At 48.6% G+C, this 17,008-nt stretch overlaps 1 protein-coding gene across 1 annotated transcript in view; it reads left to right on the top strand.

The window, feature by feature from the left end:
* Nucleotides 1-17,008, top strand: part of LOC148506110 (VPS10 domain-containing receptor SorCS1-like) — a 255,144-nt gene that overhangs the window by 200,670 nt on the left and 37,466 nt on the right. Inside the window, exon 16 of the mRNA XM_088447259.1 lies at nucleotides 14,083-14,182. Within this exon, the coding sequence (XP_088303385.1) occupies nucleotides 14,083-14,182 (100 nt within the window). The remainder of the gene's footprint in view (nucleotides 1-14,082; nucleotides 14,183-17,008) is intronic.

The raw sequence follows: 17,008 nt of genomic DNA, 5'->3' as shown, positions 1-17,008 counted from the left end.
ATAGCTGGGGTGGTGGTAGTAGTAGCAGGGATATAGATGATAGTTGGGGTGGTGGATGTAGTAGTGGTGACTCAGTCGGAGTAGTAGTAGCAGGGACATAGATGATAGCTGGGGTGGTGGAAGTAGTAGTGGGGATTGGGTGGGGTAGTAGTAGCAGGGACATAGATGATAGTTGGGGTGGTGGAAGTAGTAATGGCGACTGGGTGGGGGTAGTAGTAGCTGGGGCATAGATGATGGCTGTGGTGGTGGAAGTAGTAGTGGGGGCTCGGTGGGAGTAGTAGTAGCAGGGACATAGATGATAGCTGGGGTGGTGGAAGTAGTAGTGGGGACTGGGTGGGGGTTGTAGTAGTAGCTGGGACATACATGATAGCTGGGGTGGTGGAAGTAGTAGTGGGGATATGGTGGGGGTAGTAGTAGCAGGGACATAGATGATAGCTGGGGTGGTGGAAGTAGTAGTGGGGATTGGGTGGAGGTAGTAGTAGCAGGGACATAGTTGATAGCTGTGGTGGTGGAAGTAGTAGTGGGGACTGGGTGGAGGTAGTAGTAGCAGGGACATAGATGATAGCTGGGGTGGTGGAAGTAGTAGTGGGGATTGGGTGGGGGAAGTAGTAGTAGCAGGGACATAGATAATAGCTGGGGTGGTTGAAGTAGTAGTGGGGACTGGGTGGGGGTAGTAGTAGCAGGGACACAGATGATAGCTGGGGTGGTGGAACTAGTAGTGGGGACTGGGTGGGGGTAGTAGTAGTAGCAGAGACATAGATGATAGCTGGGGTGGTTGAAGTAGTAGTGGGGTCTGGGTGGTGGTAGTAGTAGCAGGGACATAGATGATAGCTGGGGTGGTGGTAGTAGTAGTGGGGACTGGGTGGGGGTAGTAGTAGCAGGGACACAGATTATAGCTGGGGTGGTGGAACTAGTAGTGAGGACTGGGTTGGGGTAGTAGTAGCAGAGACATAGATGATAGTTGGGGTGGTGGAAGTAGTAGTGGGGACTGGGTGGGGGTAGTAGTAGCAGGGACACAGATGATAGCTGGGGTGGTGGAAGTAGTAGTGGGGACTGGGTGGGGTAGTAGTAGCAGGGACACAGATGATAGCTAGGGTGGTGGATGTAGTAATGGGTATTGGGTGGGGGTAGTAGTAGAGGGGATGAAAATGACAGCTTAGTAAAAGTAAAAGGAACACATAGGGTGACAGGGAAGTATACACCAGGGCTGGGGCAGTCAGTAACTGCAATTCTCCTGTAAACTGGGATACTGTATACTGGGGCAGCTGCAGATGGTGAGCCGGCTCCTCACATAGCTTCCCTGCCTGGATTATGTACTACTGGTTGGGGCTTCAGTGGTGCCAGGTGCTGGCAGTCACACTGCTGTGTCACCCCACCCACTGTGCCCCACTGCCTGATCTCTAGCCAGAGAGAGAGCCAAGAACAGTCAAAGTCTGTCACTCTGAGCCCCCGCCCCTTTGACACAATCGGCTCCACCTCCCCTAGGCTACGGAGCCCTGGCCTGGCCCCCATTCCCAGTGTGATATGGCAGCGTATGCAGGACGGCCGTATCACAGATTGCCTTGTTGTTAATTGTGGACCTACAGGGCTTCCGTAGCCCTATAGGACGTGCAGTAAGAGCCTGGCGGGGAATCATGTGACCGCGGAAAGAGATAAAGTACCAACCAATCAGCTCATAACTGTCATTTTGCAAACACAAAAGGTGACAGGTAGGAACTGATTGGTTGGTACTTTATCTCCATCCACTTTATCTCTCTCCAAGGCTTAGTACATCTCCCTCAGTATTCTTGTTAATATATATACAGTAAGTTCCCACTTTAGTGTCCTCTTCCTATGGAGCACGACCTAAATGTGCATGTAAGCTGTCTCCAGCCTGATTCCTGTAGTCGGCACAAAGGACAAACTCCTGGAATGTTTCTTTGAGCTCCGGAATAATGACTCCTGAAATTGGACACGTTCCACCTCTCCAATAAAACATTATCTAATTTGTTATGCTGCTTTTAATATCTTTGACCTAGATCCTGCTTAATAAGGAAATCCAAATGCACTTGTGAATCAGCTGCGGGACGGCGGATTAGGGTCTCCCTGGGCCCGTTCAGCAGAAATCACCGATGGCTGAAATACTGAGCCGGCTCTTGTAAGTTGACTCTGCCGCAAACCGCTGACCTAAATCAAACTTAAGTGTCTGTCACTAATCGCAGGAATATTAATCTTTCTCGCTAATTAGACGTTACCGTTCATTCCTCGTCCTTGGTGAAAAATGACTCATGAAAAATGAGACCTATTACGGGATTATTCATTCTCCCGACAACACGTTTAATTCTGAACATTAAGAAGAGTCAGGAGATAATACTGAGGAGCAAACAAAGTTAGCGCCGGTTCCTGAAGGTTGAGACGCGAGAGTGTTGGGCTCGGTGTAATTACAATACTGTATAATAAGTAAGGAAGTTTGAAAATATTTAACATCTATATTACTAAAAAGAAAGATTTTTATCATTTCAAGAGGTGCGGTATATTTTGTCGATACTAGTCATATCAACATTTTGAATGCCGACACAAGATTTCGGTATGGTCCTAATGTAGACCTTCACATGGCAGAAGCTTGTCGTTACTGATGAAATGTCACCATGCTTAGAATGCTGTCCCTGGTGGTCTAGTGGTAACTTATATGTTTCAGCAGGTCTGGTAGACAAATACAGTAGACTAGAGCTTGTATGGTTTGGTATTCATTAATCTTTCCCATTATACCTAAAAAAAAAAAAAAAAAAACACGCAAAAAAAATATCTCAGTAAATATGTGATAGGGACCAAGATGGCAGCCCACACTCAGCTAATATGTGAGAGGGACCAAGATGGCAGCCCACACTCAGCTAATATGTGAGAGGGACCAAGATGGCAGCCCACACTCAGCTAATATGTGAGAGGGACCAAGATTGCAGCACACACTAAGCTAATATGTGAGAGGGAAAAAGATTGCAGCACACACTCAGCTAATACGTGAGAGGGGCCAAGATGGCAGACTACACTCAGCTAATATGTGAGAGGGACCAAGATGGCAGACCACACTCAGCTAATATGTGAGAGGGGCCAAGATGGCAGCCCACACTCAGCTAATATGTGAGAGGGACCAAGATGGCAGACCACACTCAGCTAATATGTGAGAGGGGCCAAGATGGCAGCCCACACTCAGCTAATATGTGAGAGGGACCAAGATGGCAGACCACACTCAGCTAATATGTGAGAGGGGCCAAGATGGCAGCCCACACTCAGCTAATATGCGAGAGGGACCAAGATGGCAGCCCACACTAAGCTAATATGTGAGAGGGACCAAGATGGCAGACCACACTCAGCTAATATGTGAGAGAGACCAAGATTGCAGCACACACTCAGCTAATACGTGAGAGGGGCCAAGATGGCAGACTACACTCAGCTAATCTGTGAAAGGGACCAACACGGCAGCCCACACTCAGCTAATCTGTGAGAGGGACCAAGATTGCAGCACACACTCAGCTAATACGTGAGAGGGGCCAAGATGGCAGACTACACTCAGCTAATATGTGAAAGGGACCAACACGGCAGCCCACACGCAGCTAATCTGTGAAAGGGACCAAGATGGCAGTCCACACTCAGCTAATCTGTGAGAGGGACCAACATGTTTGCCCACACTCACCAAATTTGTGAGAGGGACCAACGTGACTGGCCACACTCCGCAAATCAGTTAGAGGGACCAACATGGCTGCCCACACTCAGCTAATCTGAGAGGGACCAACATAACTGCCCACACTCAGCAAATCTGTAAGAGGAACCAACATGACAGCCCACACTCAGATAATCTGTGAGTGGGACCAACATGGCTGCCCACACTCAGCAAATCTGTTAGAGGGACCAACATGGCTGCCCACATTCAGCATATCTGTGAGAGGGACAAAGAATGGCTGCCCATACTCAGAAAATCTGTGAAATAGACCAACATGGCTGCCCACACTCAGCTAATCTGTGAGAGGGACCAAGATTGCAGCACACACTCAGCTAATATGTGAGGGGGGCCAACATGGCAGCTCACACTCAGCAAATCTGTGAGAGGGACCAACATGTCTGCCCACATTCAGCATATCTGTGAGAGGGACAAAGAATGGCAGCCCACACTCAGCTAATCTGTGAGAGGGACCAACATGGCAGCCCACACTCAGCTAATTTGTGAGAGGGACCAAGATGGCAGCCCACATTCAGCAAATCTGTGGGAGAGACCAACATGGCTGCCCACATTCAGCAAATCTGTGAGAGGGACCAACATGGCTGCCCACATTCAGCATATCTGTGAGAGGGACAAAGAATGGCAGCCCACACTCAGCTAATCTGTGAGAGGGACCAACATGGCTGCCCACACTCAGCTAATCTGTAAGAGGGACCAACATGGCTGCCCACACTCAGCTAATCTGTGAGAGGAAAACACACAGAGGACAAACCTCCCAATGGTGCTAGTGTGACTCTAAATTCTCAGAGCTCTCCAAAATCAAGGGAATAAGTGTAATCCTGCAAAAAATTATGTGACAACTCAATACGGTTGCTGCTACTAACGGATAAGGATCTGGGCATTATCTAAAATAATCTCAACAGAAAAACACTAAAAATGAAAGAGCTCTAACCATATATATTATCACAATTTAATAATCTTAATAATAAACATTCAATAAAGAAAAATAAAATGAAATATAGACATGAATAAATATTCAGCTGATCACAATATCCAATTCCAACATAAAATGTTTGGCACAATCAATTAGACACAATAGAAGACATGAATTCCTAATCCTGTGTGCAGTAACTACACATGTATTACTAATACCCCTTTTACACCGGAGCTAAAACCCGGGTTTTGAAGGGTTAACCCGGGCAGCTCCCTGGTGTAAAAGGGGAGAGAGTTGGATCGCCGGGTCGAGTGACCCTGTAATCCAACCCAGGTAACTAGCAGGGTTTAACACTGGCGTAGCCCCTGAAACCCTGCTGTGAGAACAGCGCACTTCGGGTCACGATGACCTGGAGTGCGCTGCTAGCCGACCAATCGGTCCGGCTTCAGTGGCGCTTGGAGATGACGTCATGTGGACTCTGCCATATATTGGTAATCCTAAATTGACATGAACAGCCTCAAGCACCAGGTGTCTTATAGATTCCTTTAAAAAAAGGTTATTACATGCATACAATTTGTATTACAAAGGGCAATTATGAACTTCTCCTGGTGTATGGATTCGTGCAGTTTTCCTTTTCATACCTTGCTGCAGTATTTTAGTAGCAAGATGAAAATTATTAAGGTAAATTGTAACAAACCATCTGTAATGTCTCAATTTGATGGCAACAAAAAACTTCAATTAGTCAGTCCTGAGGCTTATTAACAAGGAGCAGTCTGTGGGTAACTCTTTTAGTAATGAATATATCTAATGCTGCCCATCCACGAGGCGATTTTGACAGGCGATTGCACGATAACGACGTAAATCGGCAATGAGATGTTAAAAAACGACCAGCGATGCACGTGCCCGCTGGTCGTTTTTAACATCTATCATCGCCCAAACATGACGGTCAACCTGATGACCGCCGTCAGGTTGCCATGTTCGGGGATGATTGATCTGCATACAGTGAACGTTCAGTGTATGCGCTTTACCCCTAGGGGGACGATGGCACGATTATGATGTCGTAATCGTGCCATCATCCCTTCATCTTGTAGTGGATGGGCAGCTTTAAGGTGCATACGCACGGTCAGGTATGTCAGATGAACAACTGAACGATTTGCAAATGATTTGCGAACGATTTCAGACTGCATTAAAATAATGGAAATCGGCCAAAACTGACTGCAAACACATCAGATGTCAGATATCGTCATCTGAAAAACGGGAACGCGCATCGTTCATTGCTCATCGTTGCACACATGTCAGATTTTTCTTTCAGATATGAACGAATGAACGATTTTTAAAATCGTTATCATTCAGATCTAAAGAGAAATCTGAACGTGTGTATGCACCATTAATGCTGGGCATACACTATACAATTATCTGTCAGATATCTGTCCAATCTGGCTGGTTGGAATGAAAACCTGGTAATGTATGGGAGCAAATGATAGTCGATCATATGAGCTTAAACACTGGAAATCGGACAAAAAACAATTGTTCAAATTAGTTAAATTTGTGTGTTTTAAACAATTTGTCTGAACGACCATTTTTGTTTGCGAGCAAATGGACGATTGTCATTTCAGCGCATACATTAGCAGGTTTTCATTCCAACCAGCCAGATTGGACAGATATCTGACAGATAATTGTATAGTGGATGCCCAGCATTACACAGATTTAATCACTTTATTAATTATTCTAAGCAGTCAGGCATAGCTGTCGGCCTGTAATTTACAGGATAGTGATTACCGACAGTATTATGTACGCCCTCCGTGCACGGCTCAATCCCACGGTGAATGTGGGAGAGACCATCAAACACGGTTGGTGCCGAGTAGCGCTATACAAGTGCTGCTTACCTCTACCTCGTATGGTACCTCAGAAGGTTAGTTTTAAACTGCTGTATTGCGGTGTGCACTGTAGTGGTTAGCGTGCTTGTGTGGTCCCGGCGGCTGCTGCCAGATCTGTGGGATCAAACTTTTTTCCAGGTAACGTCCTCGGCAAAGAAAAAAGGGGTGGAGCTTGACACGTTTCTCAGCCACGAACAAGGGGCTGTTACCTCAGAAGTCGCTCAGCAAATCAGTGAGAGGGGCAAAGAATGGCAGCCCATACTCAGCTACTCAGTGAGAGGGACCAACATGGCTGCCAACACTCAGCTAATCTGTGAGTGGGACCAACATAGCTGCCCACACTCAGCAAATCTGTGAGAGGGACCAACATGGCTGCCCACACTCAGCAAATCTGTGAGAGGGACCAACATGGCTGCCCACACTCAGCAAATCTGTGAGAGGGACCAAAATGCCTGCCCATACTCAGCTACTCAGTGAGAGGGACCAACATAGCTGCCCACACTCAGCAAATCTGTGAGAGGGACCAACATGGCAGCCCACACTCAGCAAATCTGTGAGAGGGACCAACATGGAAGCCCACACTCAGCTAATCTGTGAGAGGGACCAACATGGCTGCCCACACTCAGCAAATCTGTGAGAGGGACCAACATGGCTGCCCACACTCAGCAAATCTGTGAGAGGGACCAACATGGCTGCCCACACTCAGCAAATCTGTGAGAGCGACCAACATGGAAGCCCACACTCAGCAAATCTGTGAGAGGGACCAACATGGCAGCCCACACTCAGCAAATCTGTGAGAGGGACAAACATGGCTGCCCACACTCAGCAAATGTGTGAGAGGGACCAACATGGCTGCCCACACTCAGCAAATGTGGGAGAAGGACTAACATGGCAGCCCACACTCAACAAAGCGTCTGGATTCTGCAACTGAGTCTTTTATGGAATGTTAACAAAAAGCTTTTATTTTTGGGGGAGCTCGATTCCACTTTATAGCTCTTCATCTCCTGGGTCCCATCTTTAGATGACGATGGTCGTGGGTTTCTTTGACTTTATTTCATTTTTAGATGTCTGCGTCCTTGGAATAATAATGCCGAAGAGCGTTGCCGAAAGCTGAAACCTCTGCAGTTCCTCCTCCTGTTCCCCCTGGATTTGTTTTAGCAGATGGATGGATTTGTCGCACACAACACAAATAAAATCATGTTGTGAGTTTGCATAATCACATTTAACATTTTATGCCATTTGCTGAACATCATAATCCAGAGATGTAATAATAAAAACCCAAAACTACTTTATGTACTACAGCTGCGCACCAATCTCCTCTCTACCTGGATCAAACCCATGCTCTGAGTTCCCGTTTTACAGAGACGACTCTTCGTGCTATAGACTGACAAGTAGTTTCATTTAAATGTAGGAAATGACTATAATTTTAGAGGGAAGAGAGACATCTTCTGTATGATCATAGAAATCTGCGCATACACGCGATTGGCAGGAAGGGATTTGTTATACAACGGGAGCTATAACTTATTTGTCACTCAGGTGCCAGCATAAATCAGTGCTACACATTATAGATGCCAACAGTTCATTACAACTGAGAGGGACATTTTATCATTCAGCTGGTGCCTGTAAACACACTGGATTCTATTGCAGAGCTGTTACGTCCATTTGCGGAATGCATTTTGCATACATTTGCACTGTGCATGTGCTAAAACTGGGTTCGGTATCCGACCACAACATTTGGAAGATAGATACTTTAGACTGTAAGTTCTCACGAGCAGTGCCTTCTTCTCTCATGTGCTTTTCCTTCCCTCACTTACATCATCATCTCCTCACTGCCTACAACAGCACCTATCCTTTGGGTTCTGCTGCCTTGCTGCGTATTTGGGTATTGTGACCACTGCTGCAGCAATGTTTTTATACCGTGTCCATGTCCTGCAATGCACTCGCTCTGAATCAGGGCCGTCCCTTCTCCTTTTTGGAGCTGCATACTGGCCGCTCGCATAGCTGTGGGTGACCACCCACAGCTATAGCGAGCAGCCAAAATTATGGTCGCGATGGTCAAGACCATCGCGACCATCGGGCTTGCGACGAGACCCTGCAGTAGGGTCTCGCTGCCGCAAGCAATCACTAGTGAAGCACTCCCACTAGTGATGTCAGTGGGGCCGGCCCCAAACGGTAGGCGTTCCCATGGGAACGCCTCCATCTGGGCAGCCACACCCCCGGCACGCCCACCAAAGGGGGCGTGCTGTCAATCACCATCGACAGCACGTTCCCTTTGGTGCGAGACCCATAACGACGGCTTGGCCGTCGTTATTTGGGTCTTGCGCATGCGCACGACGGAGCTGCCTCCGTCGTGCGCATGCGCACTTGGGCAACATCGACCCGCTTGCGAACGCTCAGCGCTTGGGAATGGGTCTGAATCAGGCCCAGAGGCCCTTATTCAGAGGCGCTCACTATTTGCGAGCGCTCGCTCTGAATCAGGGTGAGCCGTTTTTTTCTTTCCACTGGCCTCCTGGCCGCTCGCTAAGCTGTGGGTGACCACCCACAGCTTTAGCGGGCGGCCTGGCGATGGTCGCGACCATCGGGCTTACGATGACACCCTTGTGGTAGGGTCTCATCCACAGCAAGCCCCAGTGAACTGGTGATGTCAGTAGGGCCGCCCAGAAATGGCAGGCGTTCCTTCAGGAATGCCTACGTTTGTCCAGCCACCCCCCCTGCACGCCTACAAAACGGGGCGAGCTGTCGATCACAATCTACAGCCGTCCCGTCTTGTATGAGTCCCGCAGCGAGTGAAAATTCACTATGCGCTCGCGAGTGGGTCTGAATCATGCCCTAAGGCACTTGTTTCTTGTTGTATTCATTATGTTTCTGTACAATGTGAGGCGCTGCAGACTCCTTGTGGCACTATATAAATAAAGGATAATAATACAAATTCCTGAACAAGAGAACAGGGGATTTTTATACCTTGACTAAGTGACTGAATGATTACATCAGGGACCGTGATTCTGGAGTAGTTCTGGCTCAGACCAGAATAACCCTGAGATATGATACAGGCAAAGGAGGGTAGCGCCATTCATCATGAGATAATCTGGGCAGCGCACTGGTTCCCATCTAATATAAGCTAAGAGGTTATCGAAACTCTCATATTATGGGCCTGATTCAGAGCCACTTGTAAGCGGCCGCTCGTTCGTTCTGACCGATGTTCGCTCATCTGCGCATGCGTACGGATCGTTATACGCATGCGCGAACCAGTCAGTGCGGCCGAAATTCATGTGCTCGCAAAATAGCGAATGCCTGCTATTTTGAGTGACAGAATGGGGCGTATGTGGGTGGTAACAGGGGAAGGTGCTTGAAAATGGGGAGTGGAGATCAGATCGCAGGCGTGCTTAAAGGTCAAAACGGGCGTTTTATGGGTGTGCATAATTAAAACAGCAGCGTCATTGACCACGTCACTGGGTTATTTTATAGCCAGAACTGCTCGCAAAATTGTGGTAGCAAAAAACGACCACAAGAATAGAGAGCAACTCATACCCTGTTCGATGTACTCGATTAATCTAATAAATAGCGGACATGACGTAGGATGCGAGCGGCCAGGGGGGCGTAGTTTCCCAAAAAACGACCGCAAGTTTTGTTCGCTCGTTCAGACCTAGAGGCGTGAACAGACCGCAAACAGCGAACGGTTCATTTGAATAGCCACCCCTATTTTCAGGACGAGCGAGCGCTAATTGCGTCCGGCTCTGAATCAGGCCCTATGTACCTGACATAGAGATTAGATAGATAGCGTTCCTGAGCGTCCAGCCTGGGTTATCATTGAAGGAAGGACTAGGCATTGGAATAATGAGATTAACTAACTAAAACCTCATGGTGTTCAGATGGTGGCAGGACTATATAAATTAGCGGATTTAGAGGCCTATTCTTCAACAATAAAAAAAGATCATTCCTCCTCCCTATAACTATCTATTCCGAAATGCTGTCATTTTTGCGATGACAGCTTTTCGGGAAATAGATACTTTTCCCTGCCTACACTACCTTATCGCAGCTGTAATCTGTGGTGCGCATGCAACGTTACCTTCACAAACGCAGTGCATGCGCAGCACTGATTACAGCTGCGGCAATTCTGTGTCCGGCTCACCATATGGCGCAAGACGCCGTTGTGCCCGAAGCGCTCTGAGAGGAGTGCGTACCGTATTTTTCTTTACATTCTGCATCTAATTTGCATCACAGCATCAGCAGAAACTACCGGCGGCACTGGGCTGCCACTTTAACCGCACAAGTATTTGCGTTACACATGTACAAAGGGCCTGATTTAGCGATGGACGCATATGTCGCTGCTGCTGTGTCTGTGTAGGCTAGTGTTCACTACAGGTCCAGCTCCGGGCAGGGCGCCAGACCTAGAGAAAGGGCACTCTGGTGCGCCACCGAAAATGGGGGTGTGGCCATGAGAAAAGGGGCCGTGTCTTTAAGACGCGCCCCCTTTTCATCACTCTTGGTAACGTGCCAGCCACTTACGGACATGCCGGGCTGCCCCCAAGCTCTCCCTTTTCTGTGAATAGATGCCGGACTCATGCACCCGGCATCTATTCACCGGCGGTGATTGCTACACCGCAATCTTCTCCACCTGCAGGACCCAAGCAAAAGGGGCAGGGCATATCCTGGCCTTTTGATATTGGGCAGGGCCTAGAGCGAACGCTATAGGCAGCATCTGTAAGTAACACACTCCCACTGCTGCCTTCTCTGATCCGCTGCCTGACGTAGCATCAGATCAACATCACGACCATCGGTTGCAGCATCGGACCCCTGAGTAACGCGCAGGATGCCCAGCAGAACTACGCTCACAGCGACAGGGAAACTGCGTCTGAGGAAGCAGCCACTGGCTTTGGAACGCCCAGAAAATGGGGTCAACATGCTTTCGTTTTCTGGAATGTTCCCCGTCACCACCCTAAAACGTCTGCAGCCTGATAAGCAGGGTGCAGCTACCAAGGCGCGGCGACCAGTAGTCCCGAAAACATTGGGCAGCTGCAACCGAATCGGGACTGAATCAGCCCCAAAGTTTCAGAGGAACCACATCAGCACTCGGCGTTAGGAGAGGCTGCAGCCACTTGTATGGGAGCTCTCTTTACACACAGATTCAGACTCAGTCGCACACAGATATACAAATGTTACACTCCCCATTCATCAGGGTACACTAGCGATGCAGTTTAGTCGCTTCCAGGTGTTTTAGTTCTGCAAACAAGATGGACATTTTCAGTAAAAATGACACCCGGACCGGTGAGACGCATGGGACCTGGAGCGCTGAGAGGGGCTATTTCAGGCACAGTAAGAGAGGTCACATCTGTACAGAATTCTCAAAGATGCTTTCGATGAATGAAATATTGGCCAGCGAGATGGTAAATACCAGCGAAGAGCTATGGATTGGAATACAGGCAGAACTTCAGGGACTGCCCAGGGAATGGGGTCAGCGGGCAGGGTGATCTAAGCAGGCGATTGAAGCGCAGGACCGTATGACCTGACTGAGGGAGTTACTGAGAAATGAAACGTGTTACATGGGTGACTGCAGGACTAAAGGACTTGTTCCTTTAAATGATCAAAGCGCAGGGGTCAGCGAACTAAACGGTATTAATGGCAAAATTGTAACAGCGCTGTATACGCTCAGTGAGCGATAGATTAATAAGGAGCTCAGAGCTGGTGAAGGATGAACCACGAGGTGCTAAAATGAAATGAATGATGAGGTCTTAGACATAAGAGGCACTGGAATAATGAGTGATTGGACCATACTGTGCAATGTAATGCTGGTTCGCAATCAAGGCAATAAATGTTAAATGACAAATTAAGTGAACCTGTATAACGTAGTAATGTCGCGTTTTGGCCTCAGTTACAGTTAGGACTGGATAATAAATATGATCAAATTAGACTCATAAACAATGTTATATAGACGAGCGGATGGATTTAAATGGCAGAATGCAGGAATAATATGGCCCTTGGCAGAGACAATAATGTGTATACAGTAGTGTATGTAATAAAATGTATGTAATACAGGGTGTATAGGAGGATGTCAGGGATGTGTGAGGTCAGGGGACGTTGCTCGGGATTATTAATGTTGGGAGGTACAGTATGGAATTCAAGACAAGAAATGATGGGTGACAGCCGGGGATACGGGCTAAACTACACTAACATTAGCAGCGCAGGTACGCAGGCAAGTCTTTCTGCAATGCTTTCCGACTTGCAACTTGCTCCGTATAGGACTTGAAGACTGGAATAGGTGTCGGGGAGGCACCTAGATGCTGCCAAAGTACAGTAATGAGGGCACGGTGTAGGCATGGTGATGCAAATTGCTGCGCGGTTCTAGGTTCTGCATCGAGGGGACTGTCCTCGTCCCCCTATACACAGGAGCAGGGCTGTCTTAATAGCAGTGTGGGCCCTGGGCAAACAATTGCACTGGGCCCCCTTTAAATGGTCAATAAAATTAAACCCTCCTGCATGCCCATCAGTCCTCCCACACATGCAGAGAGACTCAGGCCTTCATTCAGAGGCGGCCGTACGGTCTATGACCGCACGGCCGCCTCGATGTTTGTCCAGTGCGCATACGTATGAGGGAGCCGGCTCCTTCGTGCGCATGCGTGAGACCCACTACGACCGACAGCACCGGTTGTAGCAGGTCTCTTTCCAAAGGGGGCGAGCTGTCGATGTTGATTGACAGCTCACCCCATTTGGAAGGCGGGCCGGGGGGGGTGGCAGCCCAAATGGAGGCGTTCCCATGGGAACGCCTGCCGTTTGGGGGAGGCCCCACTGACATCACTAGTGATGTCAGTGGAGAGCTTCCGGCTCTGACAGAGCCAGAAGCTCTCCGGGGCTTACGACAAGTGAGACCCTACCCAAGGGTCTCGTCGTAAGCCCCGATGGTCGCGATGGTCTCTGACCATTACGACCATCACCCTAGCGGTCGTTAGAGCTGTGGGTGTAAACCCACGGCCTAACGACCGAAACAGAGGCGGGCGATCAGGATGCAAGCGGCCGCCCAGTTTCGGAGCGACCGCTTGCATTCTCCGACCGCCTCTGAATGAGGCCCTCTGGTCCGAAGCCGGCGGATAAAGGGAAACTGGGACTGAGGTGAGTACTCGTCGCCGGGGAGGAGTGGGGGAGGTTAGATCAGAATACAGTGGGCCCGCGGACGGCTTTTAAAAATATCACAAATTTACCAACTGGACGCGGCTGCAGGGGGGCGGGTTGGCGGGCCCCTTCAAGCTTCGGGTCCTCGGGCAACTGCCCAACAAGCCCTATGGAAGAGATGGCTCTGCACAGGAGATGCAGGGTGCCGCAGCAGAGGAGGAGGGGTGCTGTGTGCAGGGGTGTCCCTCCCCAAAAACCGTACAAGCCCTTTAAAATTTTCAGGAGTCATAGTCATGCTCCTGGTGATTAGCTAACTATAGAAACATGGACCCAAAATTCAGTATTTACTCCCAAATTCCAAAAAGCATAATTATTATTACATTTGGGGTCATTGTGCCTTTATTATATTTTCTAAAAGTGCAGAGATGTGTTGTTTGTGGTTGTTACAGTAACACCTGTTTCTTTCCTCTTAGATCTCTGATGTGTTTATTAATAAACTCAATCAGGACATGGTTCATTTCGAGCTGAAGCCCGGGGTCCGTGTTATGGTTCACGCTGCGCATTTAACAGCAGGTAACCTGCGATGCTTAGAACTTGTCTGTGTTCTGTTATTGTGCTGTTTGGAATTATAAAAACAAAAACAAAAAACTATTAATCCCTAATACCAAGTAATAATTAGTAATCAGTAGTGTAGCATTATTAATATTAGGATGAATACTATGTTCCAGTTTCTGGTATTTCTCTACGATGTGCTAATATAATAAATGATTAACCTTTGCCTGGCAGATAAATATCTGGCTTGTCCTTTATTATTATTGCCAAATACTTTTAACTGATATGTATTTTTCAGCTGCAAATATTCTTGAACTGCAATTATTCTACAGGGTAACTAACAGCAACCGTGTAAACAAACTGATTGGACAAAGTTTCGTTTGTATCACAAATCACCTTTAGTAAACATCCGTCATTGGTGTCTAAGCCGGGTCTTTGCTGGTGGGGCTCTTGCATGCTCTCCCCCTGCCATCTTTGGAGATTAATTAAAGCTGCCCATACACGGTGTGATATAGCAGCCGACGCGATGGATTGGTACGATATCGCTGCTATATCGTACCGTGTGTGGGCATGATATCGGCCACTGAGCGCTCCCGTGGGGTCACACATCGCACATCCAGATCTTACTGCATGTTCACTTCATCTGGGGATGCGATGTACGATCCCATGCAGCGCTATACGGGTGGGGGAGGTGGGAGCCGGCATATCGGGCAGTCGGCCACCCGATTGCTCCGTGTGGGGACCGCCCGATTTGTTTGCCATCGGATTGGCCGTCGTGCCCCAAGGAGCATATTGCACCATGTTTTGATAGCTTAAGGGGTCCGATTCTGATTGAAATGCGGGTGGGGGGGGTGCCGGCATATCGGGTGGTCGGCCCGATATGCCGTGTGTGGGGACCTCCCTGATATGCCGGCAGACGGATCGCAAGCCGCTTAGCAAGGAGCATATCGCACCGTGTATGGGCATAGGGAGGTTTATTTAAAAAAAAATGTTTTTATAAAGTGTCAGTCTGCGTGAGTGAGGGGCCGGGACAAGGGGACACACAACTAGCAAAATATATTCTTATCATGACTTGGATAACCAGAAGAAGCTACAGCACAGCAACATCAGCCCTAAGGGTGACAAAGATAAGAATATATTTCACCATGATACATACACAATAATTACAGCTCTTCTCTGCTTCAGGGCCTGATTCAGAGCTTGACGCTATTTGCGCTCGGTCGTTCAGAAAAAGGGGCCGGATATTTTAATAGAGCTCTCGCTCTTTGCGGTCTGTTGACGCCTCTATGTCTGAGCGAGCGAACGAAATATGCGCTTGCTATTTTGTAAAGATGCCCCCTGGCCGCTCGCATCCTACGTCATGTCCGCTATTTATTAGATTAATCGAGTACATCGAAAGGCGTCTGAACTGCTTGCAGTGCTTGTGGTTGGATTTTCCTACCGCAATCAAGCGAACAGTTCAGGCTAAGAGACAACCAAGTGACGTGGTCATTGACGCTGCTTTGTTAATTATGCACACCCTTAAAACGCCCGTTTTGACCGTTTGGCACGCCTGCGTTCGGATCACCACTCCCCGTTTTCAAGCACCTTCCCCTGTTACCACCCACAAACGCCTCATCCTGTCACTCAAATTAGCAGGCATTCGCTATTTTGCGAACACACGATCTCCGACCGCACTGACTGGTTGGCGCATGCGCATTACGACCCATACCCATGCGCAGATGTGCGAACATCGCTCGGAGTGAACGAGCGGCCGCTTACGAGCGGCTCTGAATCGGGCCCTCAGTCTCTTCACCTCAATTCTAAACCATTAGTAAATAAAGTCAGGGCACTTCTGAAAGCCATAATTACCATTCCAACACCTGGCCCCTATAGACCAGATTTCCTGGCCCTCATTAAAGATCCTGATATTATAATAAATAAATAAATATGTATAAAAAAAAAGATAATTAGACAAAAATGTATTACAGAAAAGGAGAACGGAATAATGAAGGGATTTAGGCCCTCATTCAGAGCCGTACGCTCTGAGCAGAGCGCACGCTCTGCATGAGGGCCGGGCTCCATTTTCATGGAGCGTCCTCCTGGACGCTCGTATAGCTGTGGGTCACCACCCACAGGCTATACGAGCGTGCATTTTGATGGCCGCGATGGTCGTGACCATCGCGACCATCGAAATTGCGAGCCGGAGCCTGCGGTTGAGGTTTTCAACCGCAAGCTCCGGAGTGATTTTGGCTCTATCAGAGCCAAAATCACTCCCACTGACATCACTAGTGATGTCAGTGGGCCGGCTTCTGACGGGAGGCGTTCCCGTGGGAACGCCCCCGTCAGGGAGGCACGCCCCCGGCACGCCCACCAAAGGGGGCGTGCTGTCAATCAACATTGACAGCACGCCCCCTTTGATCGGACACAACGAGCGAAGGAAAGTCCTTCGCTCGTCGTGTCTGGCGCATGCGCACGACGGAGCTCCCTCCGTCGTGCGCATGCTCAGTGCAGACCATCGACCCACTTGCGAGCGTACAGCCGCTCGCGAGTGGGTCTGAATCAGGCCCTTAATCCTCAGTGTGGGGTCTGGCCGCTTGTAGAACATCTAGTGATTAGTTTGGCCGCGGTTTCCTGTTGTTCTCTTGTCATTGGCTGTTTCTGCGGCAGGAAAGTACAGCAGGTCGCCACTCCAGTTGCACATTTTGTTTAAATTGTTTCATTATTATAACTACAGTTTTTGGGTGCTCTCACCTGACCTGTTAGTTGGCTGGACCGCCCTGATGGGGCTGTGCTATCACCTTCCTGGGTGGGTAGTCATGTTAGAAGACTGAGTGGTTAGCTTGTGTTAGAGCTGTTTATCTGTTT

Source organism: Taudactylus pleione, unplaced genomic scaffold (genome assembly GCF_031769625.1).
Source record: "Taudactylus pleione unplaced genomic scaffold, aTauple2 ptg000425l, whole genome shotgun sequence".
Taxonomy (NCBI): domain Eukaryota; kingdom Metazoa; phylum Chordata; class Amphibia; order Anura; family Myobatrachidae; genus Taudactylus; species Taudactylus pleione.
The sequence above is the reverse complement of the archived record's forward strand: the minus strand, read 5'-3'. Positions and strand labels throughout refer to the sequence as shown.